General features: G+C 38.6%; 1 protein-coding gene across 2 annotated transcripts in view; it reads left to right on the forward strand.

The window, feature by feature from the left end:
- The window catches only part of MYO3B (myosin IIIB), a 428,494-nt gene that overhangs the window by 238,859 nt on the left and 166,494 nt on the right, over positions 1-23,141 (forward strand). For both annotated transcript variants that reach the window (XM_087861309.1, XM_087861314.1), the window contains one exon: positions 16,766-16,845. In XM_087861309.1, the coding sequence (XP_087717435.1) occupies positions 16,766-16,845 (80 nt within the window). The remainder of the gene's footprint in view (positions 1-16,765; positions 16,846-23,141) is intronic.

Raw genomic sequence — 23,141 nt, forward strand, 5'->3', positions numbered from 1 at the left:
CTAAGTTCTCAAAATCTGTTATGTATTTTATGCTTATGGCACATCTTAATTTGGACTGGCCACATTCCACGTGCTCTAAAGCTATCATACTGAATAGCTGTCACTCTGAAGAATCGCTGTCCTGGCCACAGATGTGGCTCATTCCTGCTTTCAAAGAGAAGTGCAGAAATGACAAATAACCCTTCTTGCTGGTCCTCCCAAGGAAAATAAAGTCTTGTCTCTTCATAAAACTGTATTTTACTGTGTCCAGATTTGACGTTAGACTATTTTCCTGGGTATGAGAGAAATCGCTCTTCTGGATTTGCCAAGTTCCAGTACAAGCTTTTAAAAATTTCTCTTGACTCTGTTTGCAGAGATAGAAATATGCCCATATTATCAGTTGTAAGAGCAGTGTTTTCCCAAATGTGTTTCGTGAAGCACTGGGTCTGTGGAATGTGAAGAGGTGTGAGGTGAATAAGAGATTTCTGTGGTCAGAAAGTGTGGGGAATACTGATTGTGAAAATCCAATACATCTTTATTGCGGTAATACCAATAGATGCCTCTCTCATGTACAGAGCTTCCAAAACCAAGAAACTGCTTTTTGTGGAAAGCACCTTGAGGGTCAGGAGTCAAACGGGACCCGCTGAGGCAATGCTGATCAGAGAATTTTCTCCCTGACTTCCTTTTCCAGGGCAACCTTGTCATGTGGGTTTTAAACCCATTCCCAAAATTTCCTTGTGCTTTCTTAGCTCTAGGGACCCTGTTGATGCTCTGTTCTTGAGAAGGAAAAACTGAGCTCAATAATGAGTTGCGATAATGGCTCTAATATTGGGAATGTTAGTATCTATTGTGAATCAGATCCACTATCTTTCCTCAACACATTTTAATAGTTCTTTCATAGCTCCTAAATGTGACAGTGAATGTACATTTTATTTTAAAGTGGCAGTTCCATTTAGAGACACTTTATTTTATTTCTTTAATGATCCTGTTAAGTATAGCAAATGTGACAGCTGTCATTTTTTTCAAATGGTCAAAAATGCAAGAAAAGTAAGTTCTGCTTCTCTCAGACAGCATCTTTCTCATTCATAGAAAAGAAATATGTTCCCATTTAAGATGAAAGGTTCTTTGCTTTTATTTCGTAGCTCATATTGGAGAAAAAGTCTCAAGGCCATTTACAGTTTATTAATTTATCCCACTATAAAATCTCTTTATAATGGGGCTTTCAGGTCATTTTAACCCTCCTCCTCCCTTCCCTTACTAAAAGATAACTCCAGGCACTTCAAATCAAATGAATTAGAAACAAAGCCATTTATAATTATAATCTCTCTACTTAGAGATGGATCACAATATAACACCTTTTCCCCAGGAATTTGGGTCATATTAATAGAAACTGTATTTTTGTCTTTAGAATACAACACTAGCTTCCGACAGTCTGGTCCATATGTTAGAAGCATATAAAAGTAAATCATTTTGCTGCGGTGCCAGCTTGTGTGCGAAGAAAAGCTGTAAACCACAGCTGTATGGAGTAACAATTGTGAACTTTACTGGCTTGCACATGTGAGACATCACTAAGCCAAATAAAATGTCGCTGAACTGAACTTGAGAGTTGGAAGTGGGCGAGAGGACTGCTAAGGTTTTATTAAGGTTTGTATTTAGCAAAGTCGTTCCATTCTTTGCATTTCACAAGGGTAGTTCAGGTTACACAAAAACCGAATCAACTGTTTTCCAGATGATTAGGTTTGGCTTAGCCACAACAATGGTGATTGCTTAGTAATCAGTGGGATCACCAGGTGGTTGACCTGGTATGGTGTGTAAATGACAAAAAAATCCAGACATCATCTAAAATCAGTTGGGTTCAATCAGTTTGGCCAGGCAGCAGTCCCATCAATTACTCAGTGGTCTGCCTTGGATATGATCAAAAACCCTGCAACTACTGCAAAATCTTAAATTAGGCCATCCCAGGTGATGGGCTTTCTTAGTGTTGACTGCTCAGTGCTCTGCACTGCTAATAATCCAACTTCAGGCAAGAAACTTGAATACTCTCTGCCTCAGTTTCCTTTCTTTGTGGATTGGGGGCACAGCTCACAGGATTGTCATGTTAGATAATTCACTTCACACATTTAGCACAGTATCTACTACCCTGTAAACATTCAGTGAATGTTGGTGTTTAAGAATTGTTAACTCTTTTCTGATCTGGAGCTAAGTGACAGAAATAGGGCAAGATAAGTGGATTTCTGCATTTATTTCCTTATCTCTGATGCATTTTTAAAAAGACGGATAATATTACATAGTACTGTGGCCTTTCTTTCTTCTTTCTTTCTTTTTTCTTTCTTTCTGTTGAGAGTTTGTGATTTTTGTGTTTTTAAAATAATATCTTAAGAAAATAAACAGAAGAGAATAAAATAAACCCTCAAATCTCAAATCCTCAGTTTTTTTGCTTTCTTTTCTAGTCAACCAGCCCAACATTTAATGAGGCTCTGGGCAGTAGAAAATTGGATATTCTATGAAACTCTGATTAACCAGAATCCCTAATTAATAACATTTTTGTAAATCTTAAAAGGTATGCTGAAGAGATTGTCACTGAGTCAAGTTATTTGGCTTTAACTAAAACTCCTTGGCCAACTAGGACCTCTAGGCGTTCCATGTGGCTCTAATCAAATCCCCTATACCAGCAACATCTGCATCTCTACTCACCACCGAAACTCTGTTAACTATAAAGTTAATAGGAACACTTTGTTCCCAAAGCTCAATAAACATTTGTCCAGCCCTCTGGATGATAAAACTCAGATACAAAGAAAGTAAGTAACTCATTCAAGCACTCCTAACCAGTAAGTGGCAGAACTGAGACAAACCCCAAGTGGTTTGACCCCAGAACTCACAATCTGAACTACTTCACCTTTGCAATCCAAAGTTCAAATAACTTGAGCAAAGAGTCTGAAATATGAAAGGAGCGTGGCGTGGACAAATACCAGCAAAAAGGTCAGGATACGTGGAGGGAAGTGAGATGAACTAGGCCTGCTCTTAGAGAGTGTTGGATGTAATGTTAAATAAAAATTTAATGCACAACTTATTCACTCATTCATTCACGTGTATTTGAATGCTTACTCTCTGCTATATAGACCATTCTACCTATAGAGTAGTAAATAGAATACACCCTCCCTCATGGAGCTTAGACTCCAGTGAGAAGATGCAGTGTTAATTAGATTCATGGGTAGCTTTCAGTGTTACATCAAGGAACATCTTTAGCTTTGATGAGACATTCTCTAAAAACATTTAAACCATAAATCTGTTTCATTCAGATTCATTACTCATCCATCGTGCTACATAACTCTGCAAAATGGTTCACGGTCAATTGCTCATCTCCTTAGGATAATGAGCCTTGGCATTCTTGGATGACTGAAGGAAGAATCTGTGATACTGAAGTTTGACGGCGATGGTAGATATGATCCATCTCTAGAAGGCAAGGGTGGAAATCATCCAAAATGTTCTGGTGCATTGGAGCATCTTTAGTAAACAAGTTTTCTTTAGCATCTACTATGTGTAGGGCACTTTGCAAGTCTTTAGCAAGTGCTAAAGAAATATTTTTTGATGAGACATTCTCTAGAAACATTTAGACCTTGATTGAGAGTAGAAATACTTAGTACCTGGCTTCAAAGGGCTTATAATCTGTATAAGGAATCATTCCTAAACAAAAATACCCCTGTAAGGTAAAATATTTATATTGACTTGAAAGGACTCAGGCACAAGTACACTGACTAGCTGCAGCCTCTAGAATTAGCAAAGCATTGTGATGCTTGTAGACTTACTTCATCAGAGAAATAATCTTTTTTGCTGACCTTTATTCGTAATAGGTTCTGTTCTTAAAAAAAAAAAAAAAGAATCAGTAATTATGGTGTCCCAGGTATGAAGGATAAGACTTTAATTTACAAAGTTTTTGAAATCAGAGGGTTATTTTGTATGCTATATCACAAAGCCAGGGTCTGTATCATAAGGCCAAAGTCTCGAAAAGGCTATGCCTGGGGGCGCCTAGGTGGCTCAGTTAGTTAAGCGTCTGCCTTCAGCTCAGGTCATGATTTCAGAGTCCTGGGATGGAACCCTACATCCAGCTCCCTGCTCAGTGGGGAATTTGCTTCTCCCTCTCCCCCCTGCTCATGCTTTCTCTCTCGCTATCTCTCTCTCTCTCAAATAAATAAATAAAATCTTAAAAAAAAAAGGCAAAAGGGATAGACTGGTGATGGGTAGTAAGGAGGGCACGTATTGCATGGTGCACTGGGTGTTATACGCAACTAATGAATCATCAAACTTTACATCAGAAACCAGGGATGTACTGTATGGTGACTAACATAATATAATTAAAAAAAAAACATTAAAAAAACAACAACAACAAAGTCTAAGTCTAAAAAAAAAAAAAGGCAATGTCTATACATAAGAAATAAAAATAGATTAATTTTATCCTTCAACACCGTGACGCATATAAGGTTCAGTATAACCTTCTGGCCACTGCCATTTTATGAATTGGTAACAACAAAAAAACCCAAAAATCACATATATGAGAGAAATGTGGGTGTGTGGATGTTCAGAAAACCCATGGTAGTGTAGCTTAGATATGAGTAATGCCTAATTAGGCATGTTGTAAGTTTTGTTTCCTGCAGAATATTGCCTTTCTCGGTATGTTTCTCCTTATTTTCTGGATTCTGTAGTTTTTCTCGAAGATGTGCCCCTGGATGTTCAGACTAGGTCCTTTAAAAAAGGAGCTACGTGATACAGAATAGTCATTCCTTGGAGTAAAGCAAAATAATTGGTAAATGTGAAAAATAGACTTGTATAACTACAGATTGAAAGTTAACCTTGGATGCTTGCAGAGACTCAATAGAAAAAGATTTACATAAGTGATGATTACATTCATATTAGTACCTAGTTTTTCAAAATGGTGGGTATTTACTAATGCCTAATCTGAAAGAAGCATGATTTTTTTTTTTAACTAGGAGAATATATGTTATGAAGATGTTAAAGATAAACACATTCAATTCCTTAATCTTAAAGACATTGTAGGGAGGGAGAAAAACTATACCTCTGTCCCCTCTCTCATGTGCTGAGAAGAGTGGTATAAAAATTGGAGATATGAATAAGCTCACTGTAGCCACAATAGCAAAGTGAAGGAGGGTTAACTAAAGAGATCACAGAAACAGAACCATTGCTGGTTGCTCAAGGTGATCAGCTGTGAAGAGAGCATTGACAAATTATATATCCAGGTCTCGATAAAAATCATTTATGCTTCCTCTGTTTATCGAAGCCACACCATCATCACCACCCCCTCCTCTTCCTGCTGCCTGCCAAACTGCTAAGAAACAGTAATACATTGTGCAGATTTTAGTTCTATCTTCTTTATCTTGTTCTTTCTTATTTCCCCCACCTCAGGGTTCTTTTAAGATTTTACAACCATAGGTAGAATTTCAGAGCCGAATGGAAGCCTAACATTACTCAATCTTTTTTTTATTATAATTTGCATCCACAATTGTTACTCTTACTCATTTCCTTGTTGGTCAGCATGATGTTGCTTTAAAAAAAAAAACTTTTTAAGAGCAGTTTCAATTCACAGTAAAATTGAGGGGAAGAAGCAGAGATTTCCCATATAACCCCTGCCCACACACGCATAGCCACCTTCAATGTCCGTATCTCCGACCACCTTTGTTACAATGGATGAACTTATATTGACACATCATTACTACTCAAAGTCCATAGTTTACATTAGGGTTCACACTGGTGTTCTACATTCTGTGGGTTTAGACAAATGTATAATGACATGTATCCATCATTATGGTATCATACAGAGTATTTTCACTGCCATAAAAGTCCTCTGTGCTCTGCCTATTCACCCCTTCCCCCAACTCCTGATCTTTTTATTGTCTCCATAGTTTTGCCTTTTTCAGAATGTCATGTAGTTGGAATCACACAATATGTAGTCTTTTCAGATTGGCTTCTTTCACTTTGTAATGTGCATTTAAGATTCTTCCAAGGCTTTTCATAACTTGATAGTTCCATTTCCTTTTAGTACTGAATAATATTCTATTGTCTGGAGGTATCTCAGTTTCTCTCTTCACCTGCTGAAATACATCTTGATTGCTTCCAAGTTTTGGCAACAGGATTTTGTGTGGACATAAGTGTTCAATCCCTTTGGGTAAATATTGAGGGGTACTGCTGGATCACATGCTACGAGTATGTTTAGTTTTGTGAGAAACTACCAAACTCTCTTCCCAAAACAGCTAGACTGGGGCACCTGGGTGGCTCAGATGGTTAAGTGTCCAACTCTTGATCTCAGCTCAGGTCTTGATCTCAGGGTTTTGAGTTCAAGCCCCACACTGGGCATGAAGCCTACTTAAAAACAAAAAGGAAAAAAAATAGATGGCTGTACCATTTTGCATTTCTATTGGCAATGAATGAGAATTCCTGTTGCTCCAAATCTTTGCCGGCATTTGATGTTGTCAGTTCTTGATTTTGGCTATTCTAATAGGCGTGTAGTGGTTTCTCATTGTTACTCTAATTTGCATTTCCCTGTTGACATGTGATGTGGGGCATCTTTGCGTATGCTTGTCATCTGTGTTTTATCTTCTATTGGTGAAGTGTCTTTTAAGATCTTTGGTCCATTTTGGGGTGCCTGGCTGGCTTAGTCAGAAGAGCGTGAAACTCTTCATCTCAGGGTTGTGAGTTCAAGCTCTACCTTGGGTATGGAGATTACGAAAAGAAATAAACTTTAAAGAAAAAAAGTCTTTGGTTCATTTTTCAGCTGGGTTATTTTCTTAATGAATTTTAAGAATTCTTTGTATTTTTTGGAGGACAGTCCTTTATCAGATCTTTTACAAATAATTTTCTCTGATGTTGCTTTTTTTTTTTTTTTTTTTTTTAGATTTTATTTATTTGACAGAGAGACAGCCAGCAAGAGAGGGAACACAAGCAGGGGGAGTGGGAGAGGAAGAAGCAGGCTCATAGCGGAGGAGCCTGATGTGGGGCTCGATCCCATAATGCCGGGATCACACCCTGAGCCAAAGGCAGACGCTTAACCGCTGTGCCACCCAGGCGCCCCTGATGTTGCTTTTTGAACAGTATTGTTTATTGCTCTGATCAGCTCTCTGATTTATAGCCCAGGTAAATTTTTCATATGTTCTGGCCACAGATGTCACACAGTCTCTTTTTGGCACCAGGTCAACATTACACAATTTTCGTAGTTCTCCCTCAAAAACGTTCTACCCCTCTTACCACCACATTCCCTGGTATTGACCTAAATGAAGTTGCGTAGCCACAAAGGGTTTGCTCTGTGGGTGCCATGGCAGAATGCTATGGCATACAAGTAGAAGACCACTAATACACTCAAACTCCTCATTTGATGTATAGTACAAGTGAGTCACAGAGTGTAGAGTAGAGTGATCTAAAGTCAATGGCAGGCCTGGGATAAGAATCCAGATTTCTCATTTTCAAGTCTAGCGTCCTTTTCGTTGTTTCCATGCTGAAGAGGGAGAGCCAAAGAAGTGTTTATAGCTTCAAGAACTCAGTTGTTATCCTGCACAATGGGCGTTAACAGCATCTTATTTCCTGAAGCCCTCTGTGGCTTTCTCAGTCTTAACTGGAAACACAAGGAAACCCAAGTATTTCCTTCACACAAAGAAATCATACAACAGACTCTTCATCAACAGTTTAGGTGTATTGAGCAGAACTTCTAGAGAGGATTTTAAAATCTGCAGTGATCACTTTGTTCTCTCTTGCCTGGGCATTTTATTTAGGATTCTAGTCTTAGATATGGAATGTCACTTTTCTCTGTGCAACTACCTGATCCATATAGATTTTACTCAAGACTTTGGCTTCCTTAGTACTTGTACCGACTAACAGATATGAGACCCCTACTGATTTACATCCAAACCATCCAACTTTGTTGTTTGTTTTTTTTTAAGATTTATTTATTTTGGAGAGCATGAGTAGGAGGAGGGGAAGAAGGATGGGAGGGGGGAGAGAGAGAGAGAGAGGGAGGGAGGGAGTGCGTGCAAGAGAGAGAGAGAGGAGTAGACTCCCCACTGACCAGGGAGCCAGGCTCAGAGCTTGAAGTTTTTTTCTTTTTAATAATAATTTTTTATTATGTTATGTTAGTCACCATACAGTACATCCCTAGTTTTCGATGTAAAGTTCCATGATGTATTACTTGCATATAACACCCAGTGCACCATGCAATATGTGCCCTCCTTAATACCCATCACCAGCCTATCCTGATCCCCCACGCCCCTCCCCTCTAAAGCCCTCAGTTTGTGAAGAGAAGGGCCATATGCACCCCAATGTTCATAGCAGCATTGACCACAGTAGCCAAATTGTGGAAGGTGCCGAGATGCCCTTCAACAGAAGACTGGATTAAGAAGATGTGGTCCATATATACAATGGAATATTACACACTCAGCCATCAAAAAGAACGATTTCACAACATTTGCAGCAACATGGACGGGACTGGAGGAGATAATGCTAAGCGAAATAAGTCAGGCAGAGAAAGACAATTATCATATGGTTTCACTCATTTATGGAACATAAGACGTAGGAAGATCAGTAGGAGAAGAAAGGGAAGAAGAAAGGGGGGTAAAAAGAAGGGGGAATGAACCATGAGAGACTATGGACTCTGGGAAACAAACTGAGGGCAAACCATCCAACTTTGGCCAAATGGTTGAGGACTGTACCTGAAGGCCACTGGAAAAGCAAAATAGCGAAGATTTTGTCTGTGGTCTCAGTGACTTTTTTTTTTTTCTTCCAGTGACTTATGATGCCTTAGCCAAGCTTTCCTTTTCCATGTTTTCTTCCCCCAGAAATTGCCTTCATAGTTAGTATTTTCATTGGTAGGAAGGGCAAGTAACTTGTGTTTATGCTTAAAAGGGTAAAAAAATAAATGTTTTTTGCTATTATTATACGTCTAACATAAAAATGAGAAGCCTCTTGGAATTTGGTGTATAGGGTCTCTGGAAGTCTCTGGACTTTTAATTAATTATTTATGTATAGTTTCTTATTTCAGTAATCTCTACAGCCCACATAGGGCTTGAACTCACGACCCCACAATCAAGAGCCACATGCTCTTCTGACTGAGCCAGACAGGCACTCCAGTCTCTGGAATTTTTAAAGATCTCTCTTCTCACTAAGCATTCTATATCTTCCAGGTAGAATCCTTTCCCTTTCCTGTCAAACTCCTGTTAATCCTTCAAGATCTAGCTCATTAATTGCCTACTCTTCAGCTTTTTTTTCTCATTCTCGCAAGAAAACTTAGTCTTCTGTCCTCTCATATCCCTTTATTCAGGTTTATTATAGCACTTTCCACTTCAAATTGCAATGGATTGTTTATACGTCGTCTTTTCCCTTCCCCCAGCAGCTTCTCTGGGCTGTACTGTCCTTGAGATGAAGACCTGTGTTCTGTTCATCTTGGAAGAACACGAAGGTCCCTTAATGTCTTATTTCAAAGCATGAATAACTTGAGCACCATTAACTGAAAGCACCTCTACTTCCAAACTATCCTCTTACCCAGACACTGGATGGTCTATAGGTAACCAGCATTTCCATCAACAGAATCATTCTGTAGATGTTGTGTTCCTAGAAGGCTTTCCATTCCCTGCAAACATCTCACCTGAGTGAAATAATATATTTCTCTATCCATGAACACATGAGATCTGGATTAGTTGTCAGAGAATAGCAATCTGAAGATTTGGAACACAGGGGAGGTTTGATGGAGGAGGTCTGTACTGCCTGGTCACGTTCAGGAGTGGAACAAGGAAATAGGGGAACTGGCTGCTAGAGTAGGGAGGACATACAGGATTAAAGCCATGTGTACCTTCAGAAGTGGAAATAGGGGTGTGAAAAGGAGTGTGTGAAACTGGACTACATCCTGTGCCTAAATTACGGTTTGTCCAGGACCAGCACTGGTTGGATGAAAACCTGCTTAGCTGCATAGGGATGTTGCTCTGAGGCTGGAATAAGCAAATCTCACATGTCAGTGATGATTGGGTTCTGGCAGGTATGTGTATGTGAATTTCATTTCTATTTAATGAATGAATCAGGTCTTCTCTGATAGATATCTACAGTCTAGGCTCCAGTACTTTTGTGAACACATGTCATGTCATTTACAAGCAAACTGCACCAGAAAATATGGGGAAGCCAGGAAATACTAATTTCTCTACCAATGGGGAGATTTTTGTCATGAGGATAGACTAAAGTGGCAGCTTCTGCCAATGTGGCAATAAAATGCAGAAAACAGCCTCTGTTCCACTGTTGACCACATTAGGAAAGAGAAGCCTTGTTACCTCCTTGAAGTCTGATGATCCGGTGGTTGGTGGGATGACATCCTGTCTATGAGTTTTAAAGCTTAAGGGAGTAAAGAAGGAGTTACTATTTTTCCTCAGCTCTACAATTTTGAAATTGCTGGGTCACCAATCTTTAAAGCTGTGGTTCACATTCTAAATGATAAAAGGGGAAAAAAGCAGCAAAAACATTGGTTTGGCTTCCTTCTAAGCCGATAGTCCAAAGGTGTTAATTATGCAGAACTTCCTAAGATGCCAGACAACTGCCGATTAAAAGTCGATACAGGAATGAGACAGGGGTTTCTTTTGGGCTTTGAATTACCGACGTGCATGTTAAAGTTTGTGCACTCAGAAAAGAGAGTGAATTTGTTATGTGTGCATCTTTCTTCTATGAAAGAGCTGGGAGGACAGGCTGGTGTTTTATTTACTCTTGTTGCCTTCCCTCCACAGAACTACAGCCCATTCAATATATTATCACTGTTCTTTTCTTGAGAGATTAAGTGGACTGGGAACTCTCCCACCTGCCCCTGACCATTTATTGATATTCACACTCAAAGCCATAGAAGAATGCCAAGGGAGAAAGTTAAAAACTTGCAGAACAAAATCTAACAACACCCTTTTTCTTTTGGCCTCCTACAACTGTTTCAATATTTTTTTGTAGCTGTTTTAAGTTACTTGAGTATATCAAATCTAAAACAAATCCTTACATTTAGGATAGATAGGTATATAAAAACAAGCTTTTTTGCATACAAAATACTATGGTATGTTTTATGCAACTACTGGATTTGACTCCTTACATTTTTATGAGCCTACGGTGTTATGACTGAAATTAGAACACTACAGGCATGGCAGGGATCACGCCAGCCTGGGTCTGTCCCACACTGACTTTGTAAACATCACCCACACAACCTGTTGATGAGACAAAGTGGAGTTCATTACTTACACAGTAAGGGAGACCACTACCTCTCAAAGCTTTGACAGTGTCCTGGAGGAGGAAAAGCAGGGTCAAAATTTATTGAGATAAAAGTTTTTTTAAGGTGGGTCTTTCAAATTGAGGGGTCTTGATTAGGGTTGGGTAAGGATCACAAAACAAAAGTCTATGATTGGTGGAAAAAGCACGGTGAAGATTTTTAAGCCAGGGATTCATAGAATCCTAAGGGGTAAATCGCTGTTGATATTTTCCATTGAAGAGTTGATGGTATTAAGTCTTCAGGGAGTTCCTATAATGAACAATCAAACCATTGCCTGGAAAAAGAAATTCTTGCTCATGGAGATAGGGTGGTACAAGGTCGTTTCCCTGTAGACAGTATGGTGTGGTTTAGGTTCACGGTATCCAGACTGACTGTTGGATCAGTGGTTTCAGTTCTCAGGTCTACTCAAATAACTCACTCTGGTAATAGATGAACTGAAACATTCGATATTTTTATTTGCAGCTTCTTTCTTAGTAACAATTTGACATAAGACTTTTACGTTTCAGCATTGCTTCGCAGTAATTTATTAACTTCTGAGCCTATTCCTGGTGTTAAGGAAAATTAAAACAGGAAAATTTTCTAAACAAATGCCTACTAGCAGTCACCACGGGAGCCCTGCAACAAGTTCTGTAAACCCAGAGAGGGCAGCAGAGGGAAGCCGAATTCTGTGCATGATTATTTAAACAGCAGCCATCATTTTGGACAATTCTTAAGAAGCAACTTGAAGATGAAATCATGGGTCCTGGGTACTTGCCAAGAGATGAACTCCTCTGAAGCAGGCAGGAAATTGCCATCGTTTAAAAGTTCCAGCTCTGTCTTCAGACCACTTGTCTCTTTAAGTTGGAAACGGAGACATTGTGTGGGATTGTAAGCTCCATTTCAGATTCTTTCTTTACCCAGTTCCCACATAGGATATAAATTCCATTAGATTCCTCTAACTTCCATTTTCTCTTCCCAGCACACCTTTGGTAGTCACAGTTTCGGGAAGCACTGCTCTGGGCAGTGAAGCATCCTCAGCCAAAGAGGCTGTCTGGGGGTGAAGCTGGGAGGATGCTTTGAAACAAATGTGAACACTATTTACATTTAAATTAAAATGGAAACTTCTTATAGGTTATGTTTCTGAAAGGTGTGTGCAGTACATCTGCTGAGGTCTATTGTTTATTCATGCTGTAAATCCTTTGAAATGTGTTAAAATGCTTCCCACTCATTATAAAGCTCCTGCCACCCCTGGATTATGACTTTGATGTCACCAATCCTGCTTCAAAGGGTTCTTTCTGGGCTATTAATCACAGTTTAGCCTCTGAAGATATCGCCAGAGAAAACATTTGGACATCTTTGTGCTAGACTTGCTAAAAACTTTGAAATCTTGAGTGTCTTGCATATGCACAAATTGCAGCATTTCCTTTCATTGACAACTTTTTATTTTGCTACAGAATCAAATGACTTCGTAGGTAAAAAAGCAAACAGATCTTCTAGCACTTAGTTTGGGAGGCGAGGGATGGGAGAGGAGATTAAGTGTGGGTGGGTGGGCAGGGGAGAAGAGCGTCCGAACAGGCCACTCGGCTCCTTCAGAGGTAAAAAGCATTGGGAATGAGAGTGGCCAAGACTTGGATGTTCAAAATGGGGGTTGCCTTATCATTTTTTCTCATCTTTCATTAGTTTTTTGACTGACCAGTGTTTATAGTAGCAAATCAGTGAGGTTCCTTGGTATTCTCTTGCCTTCTACTCTCTGCTTTGAGACTTGTGTGGACGGACTATTCACAGCAAATAATAATAATGTTATTAATATTATTAATAATAATCAATGCTGGCTAACATGAAGTGATCACTTACCTTGAAAAGGCCCCGTGTTGACAGTGCTTATCTCAAATTACCCTCATTGAATGTCCATAACAACTCTCAGAATGAGATAATACTGTCTTCATGTTATAGACAAGGAAACTGGGACTCTGTGATATTGGCTAACTTGTTCCCACCCCAGGCAAACGCAAAAACCCATCAGTCCCCAGGACTCAATAGTTGTTGCCCATGCTCTCTATGTCATCTGGTTCACTGCATGGCGGGGCGGGCTTTCTCCCTCTGTGCTGAGGGGCCCATACTGCCAGATCTGCTAATCAGTGTCTGTGTCTTAAACCTTCACAGTGGGGTTCTCTATTGCCCAATTTCTCTTTTGGGAAAACTCCCAGCATCTTTTTTCTTGCTTATTCATTTCTTTCAAAGACTAACAGTACCCTAGTTGGAGACTTTTTTTTTTTATTGTGGTAAAAACACATAATATGAAACCTACCCTCCTAACATATTTTTAAGTACACACACAGTACAATATCGTTCACTATATGCACATTGTTGTAGAGCAGATCTCTAGAACTTTTTCATCTTGCATTACTTAAACTCTATACCAAGTTGAACAGCAACTCCCCATTTCCCTCCTTGCAGCCCTTGGCAATCAACATTCGCTGTTGTGAATAATGCTGTAGTGAACATGGGAGGCAAATACCTCTTCATGATTCTGTTTCCAATTGTTTTGGATAAATACCCAGAAGTGGGATTGTTGGATCACATGGTATTCTATTTTTAATTTTTTCAAGAAGCTCCACACTGTTTTCCATATTGGCTGCACCACTTTATATTCCCACCAGCAGTAAGTGCACCAAGGTTCTGGTTTCTCCGTATCCTTGCCAATACTTGTTATTTTCTGTTGTTATTGTTGTTGTTTTATATAATGACCATCCTAACAGTATAAAGTGATATCTTGTTATGGCTTTGATATGCACTTCCCTGGTTCTTAGTGATGTTGAGCATCTTTTATATAGCTGTTGGCCATTTTTATCTCCTCTTTGGAGAAATGCCTATTCAAGTCCTTTGCCTATTTTTATTTTTTTAATTCTTTTTATATTTTTTAAAAAGATTTATTTATTTATTTTGGAGAGAGCATGCATGCGCACACATGGGGGGAGGGGCAGAGAGAGAGAGAGAATCCCAAGCAGGTTCTCACTGAGCGTGGAGCCCAACGTGGGGCTTGATCCCACAACACTGAGATCATGACCTGAGCTGAAATCAGGAGTCAGACGCTTAACCAACTGAGCCACCCAGGCACCCCTCCTTTGCCCATTTTTAAATTGGGTTATGTTATGTTATTTATTTATTTATTTTAAAAGATTTTATTTATTCATTTGACAGAGATAGAGACAGCCAGCAAGAGAGGGAACACAAGCGGGGGAGTGGGAGAGGAAGAAGCAGGCTCACAGTGGAGGAGCCTGATGTGGGGCTCAATCCCATAACGCCGGGATCATGCCCTGAGCCGAAGGCAGACGCTTAACCGCTGTGCCACCCAGGCACCCCTGTTATTTTATTTTTTGCTGTTGAGTTGTAGGAGTTCCTTATAGATCTTGGAAATTAACCCCTTATATGGTCTGCAAATATTTTCTCCCATTCTGTAGGTTGCCTTTTCCCTCTGTTGATTGTTTCCTTTCTTGTGCAGAAGCTTTTGATTTGATGTAAACCTGCTTGTCTATTTTTGCTTTTATTGACTGTGCTTTTGATATCCTATCCGAGAAATCATTGCTAAGATCAATGTTATGAAGCTTTCCCCCTATGTTTTTTTCTAGGAGTTTTATAGTTTCAGGTCATTTAAGTCTTTAATCCAATAGGAATTGAATTTTGTATAAGATAGGGGTCCAGTTTCATTTTTTTTTTTTTGTATGTGGATATCGAGTTTTCCAAACACAATTTGTTGAAGAGACTATCCTTTCCCCATTGTATAATCTTGATACCCATCTTACAGATTATTTGACCTTATATGCATAGATTTATTTCTGGGCTCTCTATTCTGTTCCGTTGGTCTGTATGTTTGTCATTATGTCACCATACTGTTTTGATTACTGTTGCTTTATAATATATTTTGAAATCAGGAAGTGTGAAGCTTTCAGCTTTTCTTTTCCTTCTCAAGATTGTTTGGAGCTTTGGATCCCTTGTGGTTCCTGATGAATTTTAGGGTTGTTTTTTATATTTCTGTGAAAATATCATTAGGCTTTTGATGGGGACTACATCGAATCTATAGATCTTTTTGGGTATCGTGGACATTTTAACAATATTAGATCTTTCAATCCACAAACACAGTAAAGGGTAGCAGAATATGCTACCCTAAAATATGCCACTTTGGCATAAAGATTATTTTGAGCTGAAGGTAATTGAGAAGAAGCAGATATAAGAAAAGCTTTCTCCCCTCCCCCTGTTTACATAAATCAAGACATAAATTTGTACAAGTATCCCCCAAGCCCTCTCTACCAGGAAGGACAGAAGTTAATTACCAGAGACAACTCTAGATCCTCATCAGCCCAGAGACAGCACCAGAGGGATCTGTATAACAAAACTTTACTAACTAGCCCTTACCTTCCATTAGCTTCCTCATATATTTACCTTCCCGTAATTTGCTGCCCCTAGAAAATCAAAGATCTCTTGTCACTTACCTAGAAATGTATTGTTCTTTTGTTAAGATGCTATGTGAGCCCAGTTCTAACTACCCCTTGAATTATTTATCACCAAGTACTCCTGTGTGTATGCATGATGCATGTATTAATAAACCTCTGTTTTTCTCTTGTTAACCTGTCTTCTGTCAATCTAATTTTCAGGGCCCCAGGAAACGAACCTACAATGAGTAGAGGAAAAAGATTATTTTCCTCCCCAAGAATAAGATGTCTTTCCATTTATTTGTGTGTCTTCTTTAAATTCTTCCAGGAATGTTTTGTAGTTTTCAGAGTACAAGTCTTTCCTCCTTGGTTAAGTTTATTTCTAAGTATTTTATTCTTTTTGATGCTGTTGTAAATAGGATTTTCTTAATTTCCTTCTCAAATTTTCATTGTTAGTGCATAGAAATGCAATTGATTTTTTGATGCTGATTTTATATCTTACAACTTTGCGGAATTGATTTATTAGTTTTAACAGGTTTTTTTGGCAGAATCTTTAGGGTTTTCTATATATAAGATCATGCCACCTATGAATAGAGATCGTTTTACTTCTTTCTTTACAATTTGGATGTCTTTTATTTCTTTTTCTTGCCTAATTGCTTGAGCTAGGAGTGCTAATTGAATAGAAGTGGTGAGAGTGAGCATCCTTGCCCTGTTCCTGATCTTAGAGGAAAAGCTTTTGCTCTTTCACTGTTGAGTATGTTAGCTGTGAGCTTTTCATATATGTCCTTTTTATGTTGTGGCAATTTCCTTCTATTCCTAGTTTGTTGAGTGAATTGGAGAGTTTTTTATTATTTGTTTTTTGCTTATGAAGCTAAGATAAATTCAATTTATGTTATAAATTATAATTTTTAAATTATTATAATTTGTTTATAATTTATATCATTAAAGTCACAAATTCAAATTCTTCCAAATTTTTCATATTCCGAGCAGATCATTTGGAAAAATTAATAAAAATACAAGCACATAAAGGAAAAAATTATTTAAATACTATTCCTTAACTTTTCCTTCACTTTAATTTTTTGTCTTTTTTGTTCAGGTAACTTGGCCCAGACAAGAGCCAGGATAACAGCAGCCTCAAGATCTTTGCCTCCGCATTTCAGTGCTGGGAGAACCAAGGTGAGTAACAGGTTTATACTCAAAATAGTGTGAACCATGGGGTGCTCCTGCCTTGGAGATAATCCTAGAGTAGGCAACTTTATCTGGCCCACTGCTGGGGAAGTCAGGTAAAGAAATGGAAGGCATTTAGAACATCAGGGGTTAGGAAATTTGAAACAACATCATGGAATCCTTACAATCCTGTATTACAGAAGAAACTTTCCCTCTCCGCTCTTAAATTTGGTTCTTGGGGGACTGAACTAAACTCAACCTGAAAGATTAACAGAGGAAAACACACACACACACACACACACAAATTTTAGTTATATACTTACAGGAACTCACTCAAAAAAGTAACCCAAAGGGATAGTTAGAATTTGAGGCTTATATACCATCTTAAAAGGGATGAATGGGGCAGGAAGGGGCACTTGACTTTGGGGAAAAACAAATGATCCCTTAGGAGAATAGAAGGGAGGTATGATAGTTTTGTGACAGTGTCTGTTAGGCAATTTCTTATCCCAGTGCTCATTTCTCATCTCTGTTGATAGGAGTCAATCTTCCATGGCAGGTTGTGAAACTGCCAGGGAGGAAATTTATGACAGTTGGATGATTTTGAGAGGCCCTGTTTTTAGCCAGATAAGGGCAGTTCAAAAAATGCCTCTTCTAATCATGGAACACTACATCAAAAACTAATGATGTACTGTATGGTTACTAACATAACATAATAAAAAATTTTTTTAAATAAATAAAATTTTAAAAATTTTAAAAAAATTAAAATTTTTTAAAAATAAAGGAAAATGAATTAAAAAAAAAAAAGCCTCTTCTTGCAACTGTAGATTCTCAAATGTATTCAACTCAATACCTATGGCACCGTGGCATATTCTGGACCCTTTCATGTGATTCTTAGACCACTTAAGATACAGAACAATGACACTTGAAAGTAAAGCCTATCTAGGAAAAGATAGAACACTTTTCCTTGAGGCTATCACCAACCTACAGAGGAGGATAACAGGGACCAAATGGAGTCAGCAGGGAGGAAAGAAACCAAACCATTTCCTGTCATTCTGCTTTGCCGTCTGAAAAATGAGGGGTGTACTTACCTGTGCAAAGGGAATGTTAAATGGGTTAATAGATATCCCACTGTAAAATATTTTTAACTGTTACATCCTTTCAGCTAATATTTAGCAAGGACCTCCAGGTTTGGCTGGTTAATGTTCATTCTGTATACTAACATCAAAACCCAATTATCTAAAAGGTGATGGAGTAATAAAATAAATAGATCACATCTCTGAATTTTCATATATTTTTATTTACATTGAATATTAAATTATTTAATAAAGAATAATAAATTCAGCCACACAGAATACTGTTGAATATTCTCAAAATTGATACAAACATAAATACCTATATTTAACTTTCTTAGAGAATGAAAAACTTACCTATATGTAATAGGGACTGAGATCATTTTTGTTAACAATAATTTTTATACCCATGTTGCTATTATAATCACATGTATTACTCTACTCTTCAGTTTGTAGCAAGATATTAGGACTACATAACATGGGTTATATGGGCCCCTAGGAGAGATTTACATCAGCGTTTCATTGGTTATAAGAGCCTCTTGATATTATTACATGTAAAATTTTGTAAATACAGTTGATTCTTATTCTTCGTGAAATTATGTTCTATAAAGTTGCTGTGAACACTGAATCAGCAAATACAGAAGCATTGCTCCTAGGGGAAATATGTAGTTAGGTTCCTGAAAGCCTCTGCTCACAACATTGTTATCAACTAATTAGTACATATTCTTGTTTTATTTGTGTTTCTATTTAAAGGCACCATATTTAATATATATTTCTCAGAAATAATTATATGCAGTATTTCTTTGTATAAAATAATATTTTTTTAAAGATTTATTTATTTATTTATTTATTTATTTATTTATTTATTTGAGAGAGAGAGAACTAGAGGAATAGCAAATGCGAGTGGGGTTGGGGCAGAGGGAGAGGGAGAAAATCTCAAGCAGATTCCCTGCTGAGCATGGAGCCTGATGCAGGGTCCTGAGGTCATGACCTGAGCCAAAACCAAGAGTTGGATGTTTAATCAATTGAGCTACCCAGGAGTCCCTAAAATAGTATTTTAATTACAGTGTTTGTGTCATTGAATTCAAGGCCAGCAGCACTATAACTCATGTCTGAATGAAGCTTATCTAATGCACGTATGTTCTCCAAGAGGTATTTAATAGCCTTCTTGCACTTAGGAACACTAGACAGCACTCCAGCACTATGCTTGGGGGCTATTTTAAGCCGTGAAATCACTGGCCAAAAGTACAAAAATGCAAAACACATGGCACTTCAGTAAACATGGAAAAGGACACTTGGTTATAGCGTGAAAGCTAAAATGGGAAGGCAGAGCATCACCTTGTTCAACCTGAGCTGGAAACACATACATCAGGTGATCGAAGTTTTCACCACTCTGTATATCTATGAATGATCATGAAAGTGTTGCAGGCACTGATTTGGGGGTTAAAAATAAATTTTAGAAAGTAGGCACATTCACAAATACAGAATCCACAAAGAATGAGGATTAATTATTTGTTTTTTGGAGTCATTGGCTCCCACTAGATTCTGAAGGAGATTGTGACACAAGAAGACTAAAGACTCCCATGTAATATTCTCTGTCAGCTCACATTACCGTCCTTCCCTCAACTTAATTTTGTGGCTTTTGGATTCTGCCAGGACCCTGTTCCCCTACTGGTATTCCCAGAATACCAGCACAGTGTTACCTCTCTCTACACTGCCTCCTGTTGTTCAGGCTTGCCTATGTGACAAGTGTGCCCTCTAGTATGTGGCATATATTTACATCATTATAATAATAATAATGTATATCAGTGAGATGAAAATGACTCATGATTTGTTTTCATTTGGAATATGGATGAGTCGAAAGTGCTAGTTAAGGCACCAGAAAATAAGTGTCACAATAGCAATAAAAAAACTCTAGAATTTTTCTCTGTCTTATCCAAGGTCAAATAACACAGGTGGTCTTTTAGGAAGCTGGCCTCCAGCACATTCAGCACCACCACACTATGACACATGGATGTCGTCGATGCCAGTCTTGCTTTTCCCTTCAGGGCTGAGGAGACTTTGAGAGGAGTGACGCTGTGGGGCTTTTTTCCTTAAGGGGTGGATGGATCACTTGACAGCAGTAAAAATTCTTGACAAAGATGTTGTCAAGAAGGTGAATATAAGCATTTCTGAGGTTTTAGGATGCAAATAGTGGGTACTTCCTGAGACCAGGAAAAAAATCTTTTCAGTTTTTCGCTTATTGGTGAAATCTAGATGGTTTATGAGACTTCTTGGAATCTATGTCTTTATCCTAGAGTAAATTTAGTTGACAGATGAGGCAAGTCTTTTTAATAATATCATGCTTTCAGACCCATGTTATATCAAATCACATAGAAAAGCAGTATATAATGTTTAAGAAGTAAGGTTTTGGAATCAGAACTGGGTCAGATGTAAGCAAGGCCAATTACTAGCTGCACGGCTGGAAAATTTCCCTACAATCTCTGAGCCTTAACCTCCTTATATGTACAATAGGAATAATAATAGTTCTTACCTCATAGGGTCATTTTGAGACCTTACTGGCATAATATAGGCAAAGTGGTTACTACAGTGATTTTTACTTTGGAGCAATAGCTGTTTTATTACTCATGCTTTGATAACCATCTAAAACTCCATGTGTGGAGGCCATACATATACTGAAGTTTGCTCATTTCCCGTGGACTTGGAGTCTGTATTACAGTTTGTAAAGCTTACTCAGGACTACTTTGAACACTAACCAGTGCCTCTCACAAGGAATTGGGCAGGACATTTGTGTGGGCAGAAAGGAGGCTTGCTCAGCTCCAGTTGACTTATATCGTTACATAAATTGGCACTGGAAGAGAAAGGATACTGGGTTAGACAGATGGTGGTTTGATCCAGAATATTGGTTCTGCTGATCATTTTGAAATTGATTTCATTGGAAATATTTTCTCTGCCAGTAAGTAAAAAGATCTCTTTGCTGTGTTACATGGGTGCTAGTACTTGCCATCTGCCATTGAAGAAAACTCTGCATCTTTGACATTCATCACTAAACTAAAACTAAGTCAAGAATGGTAATAATGGAAGAGAAACAAATATACTTCTTGCATGTGTACAAAGCAATAGCTTTTACAAACCAGTTTTCCTAATAAGGAAAACAGAGGTTTTTAGAAGTTGAATAACAAGTCCAAGTTCACACAGGTAGTAAGTGGAGGAGCCAGGATTTGAACCAGGTATGTCCAGTTCCAAAAATCTGTGTTCTGTAGCATATATCCTCTAAGCCCAGGAAAGCTTTTCTAGTGTCTTTACCCCCTATCTAAGGTAAAAGCTTATAAGATCCTCTGGGGAAGATTGTTTGTTTCTTGTGAATTCCCCATATTTGGGAAGAACTATATGCTAAATGATATCCCTAATGAAATCTACCTTCTGGATTCTTTCTGAAAGATTTTTTTTTAATTAAATGAAGCTACTTTTAACTAAATTAGCTCAGGATGACAAACTTTTAGACAACAACCTTCCCTTCTGTTTTGGTTTGGATTTTTTGGAGTTCCTTAGAGTTCCTGATAGACCTGGTGCAGACAGAGGTGAGGTTTGTGCCTCGTCTCCTAGTTTGAAGGACCAAGAGACTCAACTTCTGCTATGTCCTTTGTCCAAAATTCCCTCTTTCTGATCTACTTCATGTTCAGAACCTTGTGACTATACAAGAAGTCTTTGTCCAACAGAAGATCTTTCCAAATTCTTAAATTAGAAAATACCTCATTAGCATGTTATTTATTCTTTGAGATGCAGTACTAAATATGTAGGTAATAAACTGTAGACAAGCATTAGCACTTCTAGGCTGTATGTAATACCAAATAGGTTTTTATCTACTTCCCAAGAGTTACTCTGTATGTGAGTAGAAGGACAGAACTTGGTCTTGCTGGGTGGTTAGATAGGGGAGCCCACCAGCCTTATAACTTTTGGCGTGCAAATTAGTGTTGTATTCTTTATTTTTTGAGTTTGCTGCAGAGGACAGGTATTGATATTGAAAACAGTACTTATTGTACCTTTTAAACTATGTCTCAGCACAATATCCATCAAGGGTTTTCTGATCACTAAACTATTAAATTCTCAAATACCAAGGGCCCATTGTATGTTCTGAGGGAAGCTAATAGGTAAATCCTACTAACAGATAAATATGGATGAATTTTTAAGCTGCCCTTTTACTGTGCCCTAGAGCCTTAAGGGCTGGCTCACTGGTTCACTGACTAGTTTGAATAAAAAGGGAGGGAAATGAGGGAGGAAAAGGAGGGTTCAAAGTAAGACAGAGTTCTTCAGGGAGGATCTCTGAATAAAAGGAGGCAGTGGAGAAATTCCCAAGTTTAGTGTGTGTGTGTGTGTGTGTGTGTGTGTGTGTGTGTGTGTGAGAAGGTCAGGTTGGGGGGAGAAAATAAAGAGAAAAAAAGTTCAAGAAAACTTAGAATTTACTCTCTGGCAGAAGGCAGATCCTAGCCAAAATCTTCTTTACTTCAGTCCTGATTTGCTGGCCCCAAACCTCACCAACTCTGAGCTCCATCCTCCAAACAGGGATGGGATGGGCGAAGAGGACCTTCAGTGGGTCCTGACAGATGCCAGTGGAGAGAATGCAATACAGTCTGTGCAGGTCGGGTGGGTGGTGGTGTCTGTTTTTCCCTTCTCTATATTAGAACAGCCTTCCTGCTCAACACCAACATTTCATTTCTTCCTTTCTCATTAAAAAAAATTTAAAAAGTCAAACCTACGGGCGGTTGTACCATAGCTTCAGCTGCATGCAAATGAACTGATGGCTTTGGGAATGCATCCAACATGCAGCCTAGGAAAGGAAGGTGCATTGCCCCCTGACATCACTTCACGCAGAGAGAGCCTCATATTCCTGCTCACTAGTTAGGTTGCTTTTCTAGTTATTGAAAACTTAGCTCCCCATTAATTCCCTTTCTTAAATAAGCCTGTTTTCTTTAAGCCAATTGAAGAGTTTCCTTCCATTTTGCACAGTCTCCTTAATACCCCTTGAGGCAGGCCTCATTATTTGCCCCCACCCTCATGCTCTCAACCCTTCTAGCACCCACTTTGCACTTTTGTTGAATGAGGCTGCAGACATCCTCACCCCATGGGGAGGTGGCCGCCTGGCCAGCAGTCCACCAAGCAGAACACACTTGCTGACAGCAGCATCTTCCAGTTCAAACATTCCTGCTTCATCCCCTTGCCACCTGTTCCGAGCAG

The sequence above is a fragment of the Ursus americanus genome, chromosome 1 (genome assembly GCF_024610735.1).
Source record: "Ursus americanus isolate L20-20 chromosome 1, mUrsAme1.1.p, whole genome shotgun sequence".
Lineage (NCBI taxonomy): Eukaryota > Metazoa > Chordata > Mammalia > Carnivora > Ursidae > Ursus > Ursus americanus.